Here is a 17,398-nt window from a genome sequence, read left to right as displayed (position 1 = left end):
GTCTTGTGGTCGAGGGGCACTGATGGGCAAGTGTGATATTCAGTCTGCATTTTGACTGCTGCCAGTGCATCCTTCTGACTTCAACCTTTTGTATTTCTTTTTCAAAGAACAATTTTATTATGACAACGCTTTGCCAGCAGGATGCACAATATCCTGTTCAGCATTTGAGAAATTTAACACAGTGCTTCACCGGGCAGTGATGTGGGAAACTGGTTTATGGCAGGCAGTGCATTACTTAGATGACTTATTGATCACAGGCAGGGCGAATTCAGACCAGTGTGTTAGCCTGATAAGACACCTTTCAGGCCCTGGCTGAAAGATTGAAGATAGTCCTAGTAGAGTTAAAAACGGATGAACCTTAAACTGACCTATCTGGGGATTGAGCTAGACACACTGGTGGGTATATGGTGACTCCCTCAGAAGAAGCTTCAGGAACTACAGGACTTGATTAAAAGAGGAAAAGTTCCACTCTCTGAGCGACAATCTATTGTTGGGCATCTTATTTTTGCCTGCTGAGTGGTAGCACTGGGGATGGGCATTCTGTTCCTGGCTTGCAGAGGTCACCAGAGGCATAACTCAACCTCACCATTTTATAAGACTTACTAGAGAGATGAAGGATGATTGGGGGCGAGGGAGGGAGAAGGGGAGGGGTGCTGAGCCATTTTAATGGATTGTAGAGGGAGGAATGGATGCCTGAGGTTGACTTAGAGCTCCATTTGGATGATTTGGGAAGTATAGGTTTTGAGGCATTTTACCAAGGCAGGTGGCACACCCAGCAATAGCCCTCTACCTGGATTAAAAAATGGGTAGTGCAGGATATAACATTTCTGGATTTTTCCCCCATTTTGATTGCAGTGGTCATTTGGGGAATGGAGTTTGCTAATAAAAGGCTGTGTTTCTGGTGTGATATCATGGCAGTGATCCTTCAGATCACACAGTGTTATGAGTCTGGTGAGGGCATTTGTACTACAATGTGTAGGCTTTAACATCTGTTTCTCTCCCAGACATGTGCCTGGAGTTGACACTGGCATAGCAGATGCATTGTCTCATTGTCAGATGGACAGATTTCACGAGCTGGCACCAGGAGCCAGCAAGGAACCTGAATGGATGCTGCTAGCACTGTGGAACCTTGGCAGATGTCGGCTGTCACTATAGCACAAAGATCGGTGGCTCCATGAACATTGCAGAGCTATGAGAGAAATGTTAGTGATTTTGTGCAATTTCAGGAATGGGAGGGCCTGTCGACAGTATGGCCCATTATAAAGGAATGGTTGCTGCACTACATGGTTTTGTTAGTAACCTGGCAAATGGTGCCATCTACTATTTCCACTCTCCTTTTGGCCCTTGAGTTTGTCAGTAGGCTGAAAGGTTACCCAGATCCTTGTAGCAGGCTTTTAGTTCGGAGGTTTCCAGTGGAGTGGTTTAGAAGCAATGACCCTAAGGAGGATGCATGTCGCCTCATCACTGTTAATATGCTTAGGGATCTGGTGTGGATCCTAGAGCCCTTATGTCATTGTCGACAAGAGGTGGGATTGTTCAGACAACTTTTCTGGTAGCATTTTTTGGAGCTTTTTGAATCAGCAAACTAGTACCTGGGTCCTGTAGGGACTCTTTTGGAAGGGTTTTGGAATTGATGGTTATACACTGGGAGGGGCAATCGGTGGTAATAATCTTGAGGAGGTCAAAGATGGATCAAGGAGGCTAGGGTGAACCATTATTTTACAGGAGTGTGGTGAGTCTGGGATCTGCCCTTTGGAGGCTGTGAGGGTATACATGACAATCAGACCAGCGAGGGATGGCCCCCTTGATTCACAGTGATGGGGGTCCCCTCACAATCTACCCCTTTGTTACAGTTTTAAGACAAGGATTGACAAGATTGGGGCTTCCCACACATGAATTTGGCTCCTATTAATTCAGGATTGGAGTGGCACCAGCAGCAGTGCAGCAGGGTCTGGGGACAAGTGCAATTCAGGTAAATGGGTGTTGGCATTCTGAAGCACACAGAATGTACATGAGACTACAGATGGGGCATCAGAACACTTCCAGGTATACATGCTGATGTATTACAGACAGATAACAGGAACTGATGGCCAGAAATCTTGGGGGGAGGGAAAGGACATTCCTTTTCTTACTACCACTCTACCCCCTCCCCACCCCCTCCAACCAATGTTACCTTTATGGCCACACTGGGGAAAATTCAACCATCCTGTTTTATTCTGATAATATAAAATTGCAATTGAAAACTAATAATAAAGCAAAGAATATTCCAAACACCTAAAGCCATACCCTGCATAAAATGGATGCAGAATAGTATTGGAGGCTAGCAGACATAATTTATATCACTATTGCTGTACCTTCTGACGGGATTTTAATGGCAATATTTCTAGAAAAGTATAACCTTCTGTTGAAATGTACTATATCAAATAAATAAATAAATAAAAAGGAAAAATACAGCTTGGACTGATTGTATTTAAAAGGAGGAAGAGTAAAGGAAATATTTTTCATAAATATTGTAAAAAATTTGCAAAATATTATAAGCAGGCCCCATTATAGGCATTCTGCTAGTTTTAAATGATGGACAATAATCTTTCCACAATAATACGCAAGCAGCACTATTGATTTCAGGGTTATACAAATGTAACAGAGGGAAGAATTTAGTCCATTCTGTGCACTTACATCCAATTATTGTATTACTCACAAAACGTTCTTCCTCAAATCTTAAGGATCACATTATTTCAGGGTGCATCTCACCAAAGGGGGATTGAAATCTCTTTTGCATTTGAAATGACTTGCAGGTACTATAGCTATGTCATGCTTTCTGTACTTTTTAACCACAACATAATGCATGGCAGAAAATGGGTGAGGTTCGGGGCTGGCTTTCCAAGAGGTGCAGCACAGAGGGCACAGCCTAGGGGGAGGGATCAAAGGTAGCTTTAATCAGGAGCAATCCAGAATTGCTATAGTGCTGTGCACTACAGTCCCTCTAATTCCCTGCACTGTGGTTTGCAGGGGTGAGGAAGCAGCATAGGACCACTTAGCCACTCCTATGCTGTGCTTAGACTGGGGGAGCTCTCCCTTGGGCACTTGCAATGATGTTCCGGACCCTCTTTGCCTTCTATCCAGAAAGAGTTGGGTAGGTTATTTGTCAGTCACAGGGCTGAGGTTCCAAGTCCCTTTATCACATTAAGTGTAATGCTAAAGGCAATTTTCCAAGTGTTAATGGACCAACCAGACTTTGAGGACAATAATGCTCACTGCCAGAACATGTTCTGGTTCACTAAGAGCAGGTACTAGCACAGATCTGCTCTGGGAAATCTGTCAGTAAGAGCTGAATGGGTTAGAGGAAAGTCTTCGGGGAATGACTGTATGAAGTGAAGGTGAGCAAATGTATGCAAGTTCTGCAGAAAATGGGCCATGAAAGCTACACGGTAGAGCTCTACCAGAACCAGATTTTTTTTTGTTTTGGGAAAGTTGTGCAATTTCAAAATTTCTTCTGCTCCAGAAAGTAACAAACAGAATTCAAAGTATTTCAATATATGTCATTTAAATTTCAATTTTTTCGTTTTCCATATCATTTTATAATATAAATTGAAAAAAGGAAGTCATTTTGAAATGAAAAATTAAAACGGATGACATGAAATATTCTGACCTTACCAAAACTTTTATTTTCATTTTTCATGAAATTTCACTTTTGATGAATCAGGATTTTCCAATAGAGAAACATTCCACTGGAAAATTTCTGTCTAGCTCTTCTATGTGGAGAGGAGAAGTTCCCTCCAACTCCCAAGCTGCTGGATCCCTGCTACACCCATTAGCTCAGTTTCATAGGGGAATGGCCTTGATAGAAGGGAGAAGAATAGGGAGCAATCATTCTATTGTAGCATATTCCACTCTGGAAAAGGTATAACTGGTGGCCTATGCTTCTGAGCAGCAGCACTCTTTATTACATATTGTGTGTTCCCTAGTCAGAGGGGTTGCAGGATCACTGCTGTGGTGGAGTATCCATATTGCTGGATCAAGGAGTGGGTATAACAAGGGGGCAATGGGGAACACCAAGTAGGGCTTCAGAGTTGCTGTGTCTTTATTATCTTTCCTGAGGGATATCTGATCTGCATGCACCAGGCTGGTGATATTGAAGGAGGATGGTGGGGAACTGTGGCTCCTCAAGTAGAAGACCATAGAATATCAGGGGTAGAAGGGCCTCAGAAGGTCATCTAGTCCAACCCCTTGCTCAAAGCAGGACCAATCCCCAGACAGATTTTTACCCCAGTTCCCTAGATGGGCCCCCTCAAGGATTGAACTCACAGCCCTAAGTTTAGCAGGCTAATGCTCAAACCACTAAACTATCTCTGCCCCCAAGTACTCTTGTGTGCATTTCCATTTGGAAAGGGGAGCATAGAGCGCTCCGAAATACAATAGTTGAGTAGCAAAAACAGAGAGTTTTGTTGTTGCTTTACTAGAACCCTCCTTTTCAGTCACTCAACACACTTTCCCTGAGGAATAGCAACTACACTTATTTATCCAACGCTGGTTCAGGCTGAAATACTCTGCCAGAAGGATACATTTAAACTGTTGTAAAGTAAAACATGTTATTATGCATATAGCCCAGTGCTGTTTCAGCAATACATTGAGTTGCCATATATGAACCCTAACTGTGGAACTGATTGGGACTCTGATTTATTAGCCTATAAAGGTTTGAACTAACAATATGCATGGACTCCTAGGAGTCAGAGAGACTAAAAACCTATTAGATTATCCGTTGCATCTTTCTATCTGAGCAAATTTGCTCTCTACAGTGTATCTCCTATTGCCTTGAAGTCTGATTTTAAATGTGTCAAGCAATGGGGCTTCCATTGCCTCCTTTGCACAGCTATTTCACAGTCTAATAGTCCTCACAGTTAGGAATAAGCAAATGATTCCCAATGAATAATTTTATTTGATGAATTTAACCTTTTTTTTTGGTGTTCACAGGCAATCTGCAAGTGGTTCATGATTTCTCACATGTATTTGATGTACATCTTTAAAATGTTTTACTTTATGGATTGTTTTTATCTCCTGGTTAGATGAGCATGCAGGAGTTCTGATTTGAATATTTGTACACATAAATTTAAAATTTAATTTCTGGGAATATTTGTGCATTCAGCTATTAAATTAACTTTCCATGAATATTTCCATAAAATTCAAATGTTTGCAAATGAAAACACAAAAGGCATGTGAGAATGGCCAATGTAAATTAATGTAGGGTTTTATCCTTGTACTACCAAAATCAACAGGTGAGTTGCCATCAACTCCACTGGGCACAAAATCAAGCCCTTAAAGATTTGAACTAATACGAATGGATCTTTTTTTTTCCATTACACACTCAAGTCTAATTAGGAAGTGTTCCCTGAGGTTTAGTTTACATTTGCCTAGTTTATGGTAAGGTAACAACTCTTAAAAGAAGTAGGATATTTGGGGGATAACATTGTGGTTTCGGTTGCGTTTGTTTTTCAACTTTAGTTCATATTTTTTATCACTTTTCGCTGAAATGTGTCAAAAACTGAAATACACTATTTTAGCAATAAGTCAAAATTGACATATTTGTAGTGGAAACCTGTAACTAAAAATTTATATATGTTAAAATTATACCACAGTTATGCAAGCAGTGAGTATTGTTAAGAGTAGCAAATTCTCTTTGCAATTATCTCCATTGATATATTTTTAAGTCATAACATCTGAAATTATAACTTGGATGAAACTGTTCTGCAATGAAAATAACAGCGCTATATGATAGCTTTCTCTCCCCTTCCCTCCTCCGCTCGCCCCCCACTTACGGTTTACAAGTCTGGCTGGCAATATTGGGTTGAACTTCTCGAGAGACTCAGCATTCTCATCATCTGTTACATACTCAAAGTTAATAATAAACATCATAGCTACGCCTTCTTGATTTTTCACTGGGATTATGTGGGTGTTGCAAATGAAGGTGGACCCTAAGAAGGGAGAAAAAGAAAGGAAGTTTATATAAGTCAAAGAAAACTGCATAGTGTCTTTTTTTCTTTCACCAATAGTTCCAGTAATCAAAAATCCTGCAGATTGTTTCTTTTGCTCACCAAACACACGAAGCATTTTTTATTTTAGTAAGGCTATTTATGGCACAGATGAAATGTGTCTTCTCATAGCTTATCATGTGAACTTGTTCCAAAAGACTTCTCAGGTAAGTTGCCACTTTCTTGTGGTGCCCTGATTTTTATTCATTGGAAATGCTTTGAACATAAACACACAGCATCACATTGTGGAGGTATTCAGTACCAAATGCCACCAGCAAGCTACCCCATCAACCACAATGCTTACTGGAGAACACAAGGTCACATTCGCTTCCTAAATGTCAGGGGTTCTTGAAGCTTTTTGGTTTGGTTACAATAGAGAGAATCACTTATTAAACATTTGTGTGTAAATATATAGCTATTATTATTTTGGGGTCTTCACAATGGCATTTTGATTTTGCATTAAAAATGATGTTTATGGAAACAAGTCCTTTGTTTTTAACTTGATCATACTCATTGGTGATCCACATTCTATCATCAAACACATCTCCAAATCTTTATTGCCAAGGCTTTCCAACTTGAGTAACTGATGTCAGGCACCCAGGTCCATGATGACAGACCTAATTCAAGAGGCCTGAATTTCAGAGATGCTGACCACAACTCTTAACTGAATTCAACAGGAGGTATGATTGCTTAGCAGTTCTGAAATTCATTGTCCTTTTACATACATATCCCTTAGTAGGGATTTAAAAGTTTTGTCCTATGTTCATCATTATAATTTTCCTTGGAAAACTGATATTTGACAAAGCCATTAGCTTCCCTCTGATTCCTGGTATTCCATTAGTGGTTCCAACAATACTGTGATTAGCAATAAGATAATATTCTCCTAAAAGCTTCACACAAATACAGCTGTGAGCAAGCGTCTTTCCAAGATGAGCAAGAACATCATCTGTAATTGATCCAGTTGAATGTAATAATCACTGAAATTTGACAGGCAGTGTAATTTTTTAAGGACAGATCCTGATCTGGGTCCCACCACAATAAATCAGAAGTATTGCCACTGTAAAAAGAAATACTCAAGATTTACACCATTGTAACTGAAATCGGAACATGGCCCCTAATATTTAAGGTAACATTTGCTATAATGTGGTATTTAAGGCAGCTGGAGCTATAGATAAAAATGGACATGCTGCCCCTCCAACTTTTGCAGCTGTACCTTCCATCCATTTAATAAAACAGTTAAGCTGTGGCACTTGCCACAGTTTCCATGGTAACAAGTAGGATGACTTTAGTAAACGGAAAATAAGCAATTTAAGACTGTTCCATGAGAGCTATAAATAGAAATGCTGCAGGCCAAGCATTGCAACATTGACTGGTTAAACAGAGAGTCTAAAGAGAGGCTAGAAATAACCATTATGTTTTCAGTTAATTAACCAAAATACATATTGACTTTTAACACTTAAGACGACATTTCTTGATTCATTTGGAAAGACATTGTTACTTTCCAGCAATAGCCTGTTATTTTGAATTTTTCAGCATGTGGACAGTGACCCGCAGAGCTGACTAAACACATGCTCAAGGCTACCTTTTGCACACAAGGGAGTTTAGCTTTTGTCATCTCTAACAGCACAAAGTATTAATGCTATTTCACATTTACAGAGAAGATTTCACTCCCAAACATGTACAAATGATATGTGCACCATAGGTAGTGATTCACCTCTGTGGAGAAATACAGCACAAGAATATGACAGAAATTGAATAATACGGAGGCCAAAGGAAATTGCAGGGGAAATTTAGGAACACAAAGTGAGAGAGATCCTTAGCTGGTGTAAATCAACATAGGTCCAATTAAGTTGATGGAACTATATCATTTACACCAACAGAGTATTTGGCCTTAAGAATTTAACCAAGCTAGAATTTGTCCATCACACCAGGGCTTTTAAGAAGTGCCAAGGGGTATTTAATGAGTACAAGTGATCAGAGTCTGCATGTTACATCTCATCTAAGAGCACCTGCAGCAACACTCCACCTTAAAGGAAAAGGTGTGCCAGTTAACAAATTCCCTAACACTACTTCCTGTACCATATCGGTGTTGCTTCAAGGCAGTCTATGATTCCACTGGAATATACACTTGTTGCCAGTTTAGTTGTGTTTAAACCTTATAATGTGAACCAAATATAAGGCGACATCATGATCTCTGCCTGAGTCTACAGACAGCCAGAAAGATAGCTCTGAGAACTACCTCCAGTTATCTAACTAGGGAGTTTACTCTGAAAGTTAAGGAAAACCATGTGGAAAATTAAATGTCTAAATAGTTCACAGATGATCATTTTAGTGGAAACATCAAAGTAATATGCCTATCCCACAATTCCAATGCACTCTCAAGCTTTTTTGAATACCAAACTCTGTCTCTGCCATTTATCTAGCTGCCAAAATCTCTAACTTCCCTGTGACAGCTCCTAAATTGCAACTAAGTGTGATCGATATAAAAATTAGCAGCACATTGAAAACTGAAATGTGGGGACAGCCTAAAATAAACTGAAGTTAATATCAAAATAAATGTGACAGAGATTATTGTATTGATTGTACTATCACCAAAAACTTCCATTCTGCTGTACTGGGCTACTACAGTATGCAGGAAATCTTAAAGTAGAATTTAGACCCAGTTTGCTGATCATTAGTGAAGGCCTTGCTTCCAGAGCCACCTCATCAAATCAACCCTCTTCTAGTTTATGAGACCTGTCAGCCTCAGAGCACAAGGGGCTATGGTACCAGCTAAGCAGCATAATTCACATTTACATAACATTTTGTTATGATGTCAATATCACAAAAGCTAGATTATTTGTATCCAAATGAAAATAAGTAATGTGAGAATAAGACAAAATGCAACTGTGACTATAAAACACCAGAGTAAAGAGATAAATACATGGTTGGGGAATAAAGTAGCTGATGCTCTAATGAAGCTGACAGTAATGAAGGAAGTAATAAGTAACTTGTTTACAAACAATATTATCCAATATTTGTATTCTTAGTCATTCAGTTACTTGTCATGGCACTCAGCATGATTTCCGTGTTTGTTCTCTTTATTGAAACATTCTGAAAGTAGGAAATGCCTCTGATAAGCAATACACATTTTAATGAAGTTTCTGGAATTTGCAATTCTTATCCATAGCCACTGAGAAAGCAGAAGTTGTGTAATCAGAATAATTATTAAAATTACAACTTTATTAACAAATTGATTAAATATCCAAGTGGTATTTGAAATTAGATTAGTGTGCTGAAAGACCAAAGCTTCACTTTCAGCTTTTTAAAGGATATTATTCAAGAATTGTCATGAAATATAAACATTTACTTTATCATTGAAAACAACTCTAAGTATATATAGTTAAAATTATTACTGTGATGGATGCTATATGAGTAGATTGAGAGATGCTGGAGAAAAGTTGGAAATTTCCTTGGCAGTATGAATTCCATGTTTAGAAACAATAGCTGAGTATCTCCTTCTGCTTATTACTGAATTTAAGTCAAAATCATGAGTGTCTGACATTTTATTGAAATCAGTGGCAGAAACTCTATTGTTTTCAATGAGGATCCAGGCCCATATGCTGCTGTGGAAATTAATTTGATGTTAGAAATCCAGCATTATGATTTCACAACAGAATCCTATAGAGAAGATGGGCTAGGATGGAGCAATCCTTTGCTGAAATACTGTGACCCAGAGACTCCTTAGCAAAAGGTCCCATGTTCTTTGCCAGTAACTCTCACCTCAAACCTAACAAACTCACACCGCTAAACATGTCTTACAGAATATTTATCCACAAAGAGTAACATATAAGGTATCTACAGAAAGCTCATAACCTGTAGAGATTCAGAATTACCGTAAAATGTGTATGGAGAATAGTTAAGGGAAAATGTCTTATACTGAAAATATTCTTTATGGACTTGGAGTAGAAATTAGTCCCCAGGAAGTAATGTGTCTCAGCGGTGACCCATTCAAGCAAAAGGGAGTTGTTACCCCTCTCTAGTCAGCTGGTAAGGTAATGCAATGGTCTATGGTCTACCCTTGCCCCATCCTAAAACACTGAATGGAAAATCATCAAAGGCAAAGTGAGGGAAACTACTTGGAGGATAAAGGGAACATTACAGCAGGCAAGAGATCGCCCTGGCTATGAATAAAGACAAAAGACTGTTCAAGTATAACAAAGTAAAGGGAAAGGCACTCTGGATCCATTCACGGTGGAAATCCATTAAAGAGTAGGAGGCTTTTATGAATGTTTGGATCCTGGTTCTTGTGAAACCAGCCAGTTCTGCAATTGACTGAACTTTGGGTGGGGTGGGGGGGGCACATACTTTAGTAGATAGGAAAGGTAACTATTGATAAGTGTAGACTCAGTTGACATTTTATGATTTTGTTTAGTATTGTAACCAGTTGTTTCCACCACTTTCTCTCATTTTTAGATAAAGCTTTATTCTTTCTTTATTCTTTCTAAGCCTTTGGCTTTTATCATAAGTGCTGTGCGGTTTACAGTAGTGGTGGCATAAGGAAAACTGATAAACTGGGGTCCACTGCATCTTTGGATGCAGAGCACCTGCAATTTCTGAGAGTAGCCACTGTCAGGGGCTGGCTATCACAAGGGAATGATCTAAAGGGACTTGGGTGCACCTCTTGTTGTCCTCCAAGGTGAAGATAAGGCTGGCATAGCCCGGAGGATAGTGCTTGAGTGACTGAAAGACTGGAACTGACTACCTCTCACTGGAGGCATGGGATAACAGGGTGATTTACAGTCCTGGGTGCCCTGAGAACTGTCACAAAGACACATATCATTACTGATAAATAATTAATCTGCTTGCTTTGTACCATGCTGGTGATGCACAAAGCATACTGATGAATCTGGCCCATTAAAATCTCTTTCCCTTTCAGATGACTTTAAGTCAGCTTGTATGAAAGATTTTCTCAGTATGTAGAGTCCTATTTATCCATCTTTCAGATAAAGCCATGCTCATTCATTCACATGATAGTAGCTACTTTTTACAGTTGCAAGTGAACTAATGGCAACAATAACACAATAGTCAGTGCATTTTGAATCATAAAACTGTCTCCATTCTCACATGCAAGAGTGTGACCAGCCACCTTTTGAAAAATGACATACTCCAAACAGCTATTTTAATTCAGCTTGTCTGAGACTGAGATTTTCACAGAGCATTACATGTGCCATGCTCACAGAATCTCTGAAAAAGGAGAGACTGCAGCATGTAAGTAATTGTCCTAATCCTGCAGGAAGCCAGAATTTCACTAGTGGAAGACACAGTCATCATTATTGGGACACCCATTATGTCACTTTGAAAGGGTTCATCACTGTTGCTTGAAAGTTTGTGACACTTTTTATCAGGCCTCTCCACTTCTGCATTTCACTGAACATCAGGAGAAATTCCGCCTACTGAAGTCAATGACAGTTTCACCATTGAGTTCAGTGGGTTAGGATTTCACTCATGCTTTGAAATCAATTTTGTCTCCCTGTGCTGCGTTTTTGACTTCTCAGGCAATTTTTCACATCTGCTGCTGTTCTGGGAGGCAGAAAAATAGGGGTTTGCAGACCTGAGCAAATCATTTATGTTTTGGCTTAATGGACAAACCAAACAGAGAAAAACATTCATTTGGGGTCAAACAAAAAGGTTTGTCATTCTGGTTCGTTTAGTTGTTTGTGTGGTTTTTATTCCCTTTTCCCCTTTATTTAAAAAAATAAATCTAACTATATTTCTAAAGGGAACATCTTTTTGCAATGACAAATCAAAACACTTCCATACAAGAATGTCAGAAGGAAATGTTTTGATTTTTTCAGCTGAAACTAGACACCAAATTTGACCTGACTCCACAAATAGTTTCGGTTGCCCAGAAGCTGCATTTTTCAGCTAATAAATGATTGTCCAAAAAATGTCGCCCAGCTCTGTTTGTATTATGCCTCCTGTGTGTGCATGGCGATGTGTCCATACACCAACTATACCCACTCTGATGCCATCAAACACAAAGAAGAGCTGTGACACCCTCCTGCTGCAGCTGCTGTGGCCTTCAACTCCGGGAAAAGGCAGAGTAGCTGCTGCCACAATCCACACAGCTGCTCCTTCCTGGCCTGAAGGTGCTAATGAGAGATGTGCAGGGAAGGAGCAAATGGAAAGAGCAAACACAGAGGAGAGTAAATGGGCTGTCTGTGTGAGAGTGGAGGCTGTTGTGCTAGGCAAATCATTTCCAGGATCTGCTTCATTTTTATCTCTGAATAAAGATTTGAATGAAACACTTGAGTGACTGTTTCAGGGGAAAATCCAAACCACTACATAACATAAATCCTTTATGATAATACAGAGAATGGGGAAGGCATGGTGAAGTGGGGGAGCAGGCTGAGAAGAGGGAAGGCTGCCTGTTCTTTCCTGAAATGTTCACTCCATTGTTTTGTCCTCAAGATACATACTCAAAACACATGCCCTCAAGGAGATGGAAACTCAGCAAAAAAATTATACTCTATTAATTAAAGATTATTTTAAACTTTTAAAATCAATTATAAGTTACTTGCAACAAAACATGGGTATTTCACATTTCAGTTCCTTGTACTTTTTTGTTCAAGTCACTCATTAGCAGGTTTGAAGGTTGGGCATCATTGTTATTTAGGCAAACTGACTAGAATGAATGAAACAACTTTAATGTCCAGGATCTATGTGCTTCAGTCGCAGCTGCAACTATCTACAGTGTTTATTTGTTTGGCATGAATCTCACCATTTATGGCATCTTTTGTCTATCTAGCTATAGAGGGTCTGGACAATTGAGATTCAGCTTGAGAATATATGTCTGGTATTGCACAGAATGAAGAATGTGTATGGTTACATATGTCTCTCACTGCATAATAGTCTATACTTTTTTTAAAGGGACACTCTTTATTTGTTGCCTAATGTCCCCTGTCCCACATAAAATCAATATAGGATACACTATTGTCACATACTTCTACAGCAGTAGTGCAAATAATCATACACTATTGTAAAAATTTATGCTTTTGTGTTAATAGGATTTTACCATGAATAAAAAACTAAGGTGCTGTCCTTTAAAACATACATTCTGTCCTGCATTTATCCTACAGCTCTCCTTCATTTCCCTGAAATGTGTGTGGTCACATTAGCTGCCTCTGCTACCTCCATGAATATGTCTCCACATTATTTACTTCAGTATTACACGCTTATTTTTTTTTTCCATTTTGTAGCATATGTACACTTTACTTAAAGCAAACAGTACTGGTGATCAGCAATCCAGCATGGGTTATATTATTTATTAACTAAGGTAGTGTTAATGAAATAGAGGTTTCCACGAGCAGGATTTTCTACCTGCTTTCATTTTCCAACCAATGGCTGGCTAGAAGCCTATGAGGGATATGCTGCCTAACAGATATATTTTATTCAGAACATTTCCACAGTGAGTGATACAAGTTCACATCCTCCCTCTATGATATTCTGTCCATGCTAGTCTCCTGATGAAAACTGTTCAAGGTTACAAAGCATATTTTGCATATTCTTGGCTCATATAGTTCCAAAAAGACTAAACAATCATGAAAAGGCACGGAGAGTTGAATTGTGAAAGATCTGCACTTGTGATTGTACTAAATATATGTGCAATATTTTTCTTTATAATAATGGCCAGACTATTCATACATGAACATAAATGCAAGACCTTTTGGTTCTAATCTTGCTACCCATATTTTTTACTAGAGAAGGGTACAGGACCCTGGCAGGCAATGGGTTAAAACCTTGCTTCAGCAGCCAGATGCTCGTGCAGAGCTGCCAAGATTACAGTGAAATGAAGACACCTGACAACATGATAGCTTGTCATTTACTAACAAGGCTAGTGAAGAAGCATGTTCTTCAAAAAAGCCCCGCCTTCTCAGAAAGGGGATATAAAAAGAGTAAAGGTGCAGCTGTTTAAAAAAAACCCGACAAACCCAAAAGCACAATCATCTAACAAATGGGGGTTCTATCTTGTGTGATCTCTGAGAGCTACTGCTGGGGGAAAAAAGTCATTTACTTTGTGCTTTGAGCTCAGATTCTGGATGAGGAAAACCATTTCTATTTGGATGGGTTAAGCTAAAGGTCAGGAATCAGGACCCTTATTGTTTGTCCTGAAACATTTGTAAATGAACTACATCTCCCTGATACTTGACGTCTACTCTAAGCAAGCAGAACCCTTTACCAAGCTTCTGCTGGCTTCTGCTGTATGCTATCATGTCAGTGATGTTCTTCTAATATTTAAACAAAGGCTGCTTGTAAAAAAAAATTGCTCCTTAGTCTGTGATAAACTGACTGGGGGAGGGTGTTCACCTAGAATAGTAAAGGACTGAGATCTATTAAGTTGTGTTCTCATTCAAATTTATCAAAAGCAAGGCAGGAGGCAACATCACTTCGCAAACAAACTTTAGTGCCCTTGCTGGAGATGTTTATAGCTTGTTGCTGAAGGGATGAAAGCTCTGTAATTTGAAATTTGAGGGTACCCTCTCTGAAAAATATCCTCATAAACATGTGACAGTTGGAAATGGCCAGATAGCACCAAAGTAAAAAAAAACCAAAACAACAACAAAAAAACCCCTTCTGTAGCATGTTTAAAAACCCCATAGTTCAGTAACTTCGCCCAGGGATAATTAAGTAGTAGCCAGAGATCAGGAAAATTACCTCAATTGCCTCTAACACCATTCAGTCTGCTGATAGCATTAGAATAAGGGACTCTCCACAAGCTAGCCAGCCTATCTCATTATCACTTACAGGAAAATTAGTGAAACATTTCCACCACTGGTAAGAAGCACAGTCTTCCTCTAGAAAATTTCCCCATCTCTCAGTGAAACAAATTCAGAACATTGGGCAAGAACCCTGGAGCTAACTGGATGATTCAGAAATACCTGCGTGACAGATCTAACAAATCTATATGTCAGCAGCTGCTTTTTGTCCTTTTGCTCTCGGAGTTCAGTTTGCTCCTATATCTTCTGAGCCAGCTGAGTTTTGACCACTCTGCTCAAAATATGTCAAAAATGTGGCCTTTAAATACAAGATGCCTATGTCTTTTTCCTGGAGTCTCATTATACTGCAATACACTGGAAACAGGAGAAACCTCTGAGAATAAGAATCCTTTTGCACTTGTACAGCGCATCCCTTCCAAGAACCTCAAAAAACATAACACACATTAGTTAAGCCTCGCTAGTCTGCTGCAAAGCATGTAGGTATTGCTCTGCTCATTTTACATGTGGTCAGAGTGTAGAACAGAGAAACTAAATGACATGTCCAATTTGACACTGCAGGTCAATGAAAAAAACAAGCACAGGACCCAGAAGTCTAGGCTTTAACTGCTACACCACAGTCCCACTCTACCAAAATGTGTATAGCTTGTTTCCACACTCAGCTTCTGGAAATGTCCTGTATAATGCCCATCATTTTAGCCTATGCAATTGGGGGTTGTGACTTTACATAACCATTTTCCAGCTCCAGTTGATTGAAAATGAGCTACCTTTGTGTGGCAAGAATGGGGAATTCACAAGTTTCCATTAAACTGCTGCAGATGGATCTGTATGACTGTCTCTTTTAAAAGATTCATTGCAGAGGAGCAACTAAAAATAGCTGGCAGGTTGAAATGTATTATGCCCCTCTTCATTCCAGGAGCTACATTTGAGGGGGAATGGGGAAAGAAAAGAAGAATATATTTGGCTGGTATTTATTAGGGAACTTACAATGATTTAATGGGACCTGCTCCCCTTAACAGTTCACTGCATCCTCCATATCAAATAGATATTCAGTGTATTACTGATGTGACTGCTGATATTAAGACTTCTGATTTACATGACTGCTGTAGAGAGTATGAGTAAGGCATATGCTTACAGTGTTGCAGGGGGGATAAATTTTGAGTTAGCTAACTATAAAATTAACCCCCTGTAGATTGTGGATCTCCCAGCAATCATCTGGCAGTCTGAAAAGTACCAGCATTCTTAAGACTTCATTTTCTTTTACATTTATCCCTTTTATGGTATACTTCTATAGCCACACCCCCACCCTAGCATTTCTTATAATACAGAATAGACACAATTATTGCTAAACTCATAATTATTTATATCTACGCCTACATTCTAATAGAACCAGGGTGATTAACTGTAATGCTGAGTACATTTAATATGAGAGGATAGTTTCATGCTGTGTTATTTAACCATACATAAAAACTCTCAGAAAATATAGAGTGATTAAATGTTTTACAAGGAAAAAAGAATCAAACTGTGAAATAAAAAAAATCAAGCAAAGAGATCTGTATGTGTGTGTAGAACATGGACTATAAGAAAAACAATATAAATATCAACATATAGAAAAATGATGAACTATGTCTATGAAACAAGGATACAAGGCCATATTAGGCTCCAGGCTTCACATAAGTTCATGCCTAAAAAGATGTGGCCGAGAGAGGAACTGCAAGATAGAATTTTTCTCCCTGTCTAGACTTCCTTAAAATCTCTAACTCAAACTCTGCCAGAGCTTCAGAGGGGTTGTTCTGGGGTAGAGATTATAGTCAGAGGGCTCGATTCCCATATTTCAGTGTGGATGCCTCCTGTCTTGGCCACTCACGCAGATTATGCCTGATGCTGCCAGGAGTATGCATAGGGGCAGTGCATGAGGCTGCAGCTGCTCTGAACATGAGCTCACGTTAGTGATGCTTTTGCAGCAATGATGTGTCAGTACTAGTTGGAAGTAGTTAGGGACTGACTTGGCCCATAAACTTTACAAGGAATCTACTAAGCATTGTCTTTTGCCTGCAAACATAGCAAGCAAGAGCACCTCTCATTAGCAATACTTCCAGGTTGTCAACATGCACGTTCCTGTCTCTGCATATGCAATAAGTATGTTCTGCCTGATTGCTTGGGGTCTGTGTCCCACACAGTGCTCCAGCAAATGCTAAGCAGCCAGGCAGGGAAAGCCTGGGCAAATTGCTCAAAGGACTACATCTCAGGAAAACCTTTAACTGTTAAATCTGTTAACTCCTTGCATGTTGACTGTTGAATGGCTGGGGAGGTTTTTCTTTGCCCCTTCTTTATTAAGACTCTATCTGTTACAGGCTGTGGAAGTCCAACTGCAGCAAACTCACTAGATTTCATCTTTTCTAAACCCATACTCATAAGGAAACATGCCCTTTTACTTTAGTGGCTACACAATATAGTCAAGCTGAGCAGGAGCTGAAATGAGAGCTATCTAAGGGGTACCAAAATGTCAGATCCTTGGCAAGAATTGCATTTTATAGCGATTGCAAGAGAGGATCTGGAGTTCAACACCATAAAACAAAAACCACTCTTTGTCTCGGGTGTGTGTGTGTGTGTGTG

General features: G+C 39.4%; 1 protein-coding gene across 6 annotated transcripts in view; it reads right to left on the bottom strand.

The window, feature by feature from the left end:
• KCNH7 (potassium voltage-gated channel subfamily H member 7) overlaps positions 1–17,398 on the bottom strand; it is a 326,344-nt gene that overhangs the window by 130,933 nt on the left and 178,013 nt on the right. For all 6 annotated transcript variants that reach the window (XM_050917200.1, XM_050917201.1, XM_050917202.1 and 3 more), the window contains exon 3: positions 5,814–5,969. In XM_050917200.1, coding sequence (XP_050773157.1) covers positions 5,814–5,969 — 156 coding nt within the window. The remainder of the gene's footprint in view (positions 1–5,813; positions 5,970–17,398) is intronic.

The sequence above is a fragment of the Gopherus flavomarginatus genome, chromosome 10, assembly GCF_025201925.1.
Source record: "Gopherus flavomarginatus isolate rGopFla2 chromosome 10, rGopFla2.mat.asm, whole genome shotgun sequence".
Taxonomy (NCBI): Eukaryota; Metazoa; Chordata; order Testudines; family Testudinidae; genus Gopherus; species Gopherus flavomarginatus.
The sequence above is the reverse complement of the archived record's forward strand: the minus strand, read 5'-3'. Positions and strand labels throughout refer to the sequence as shown.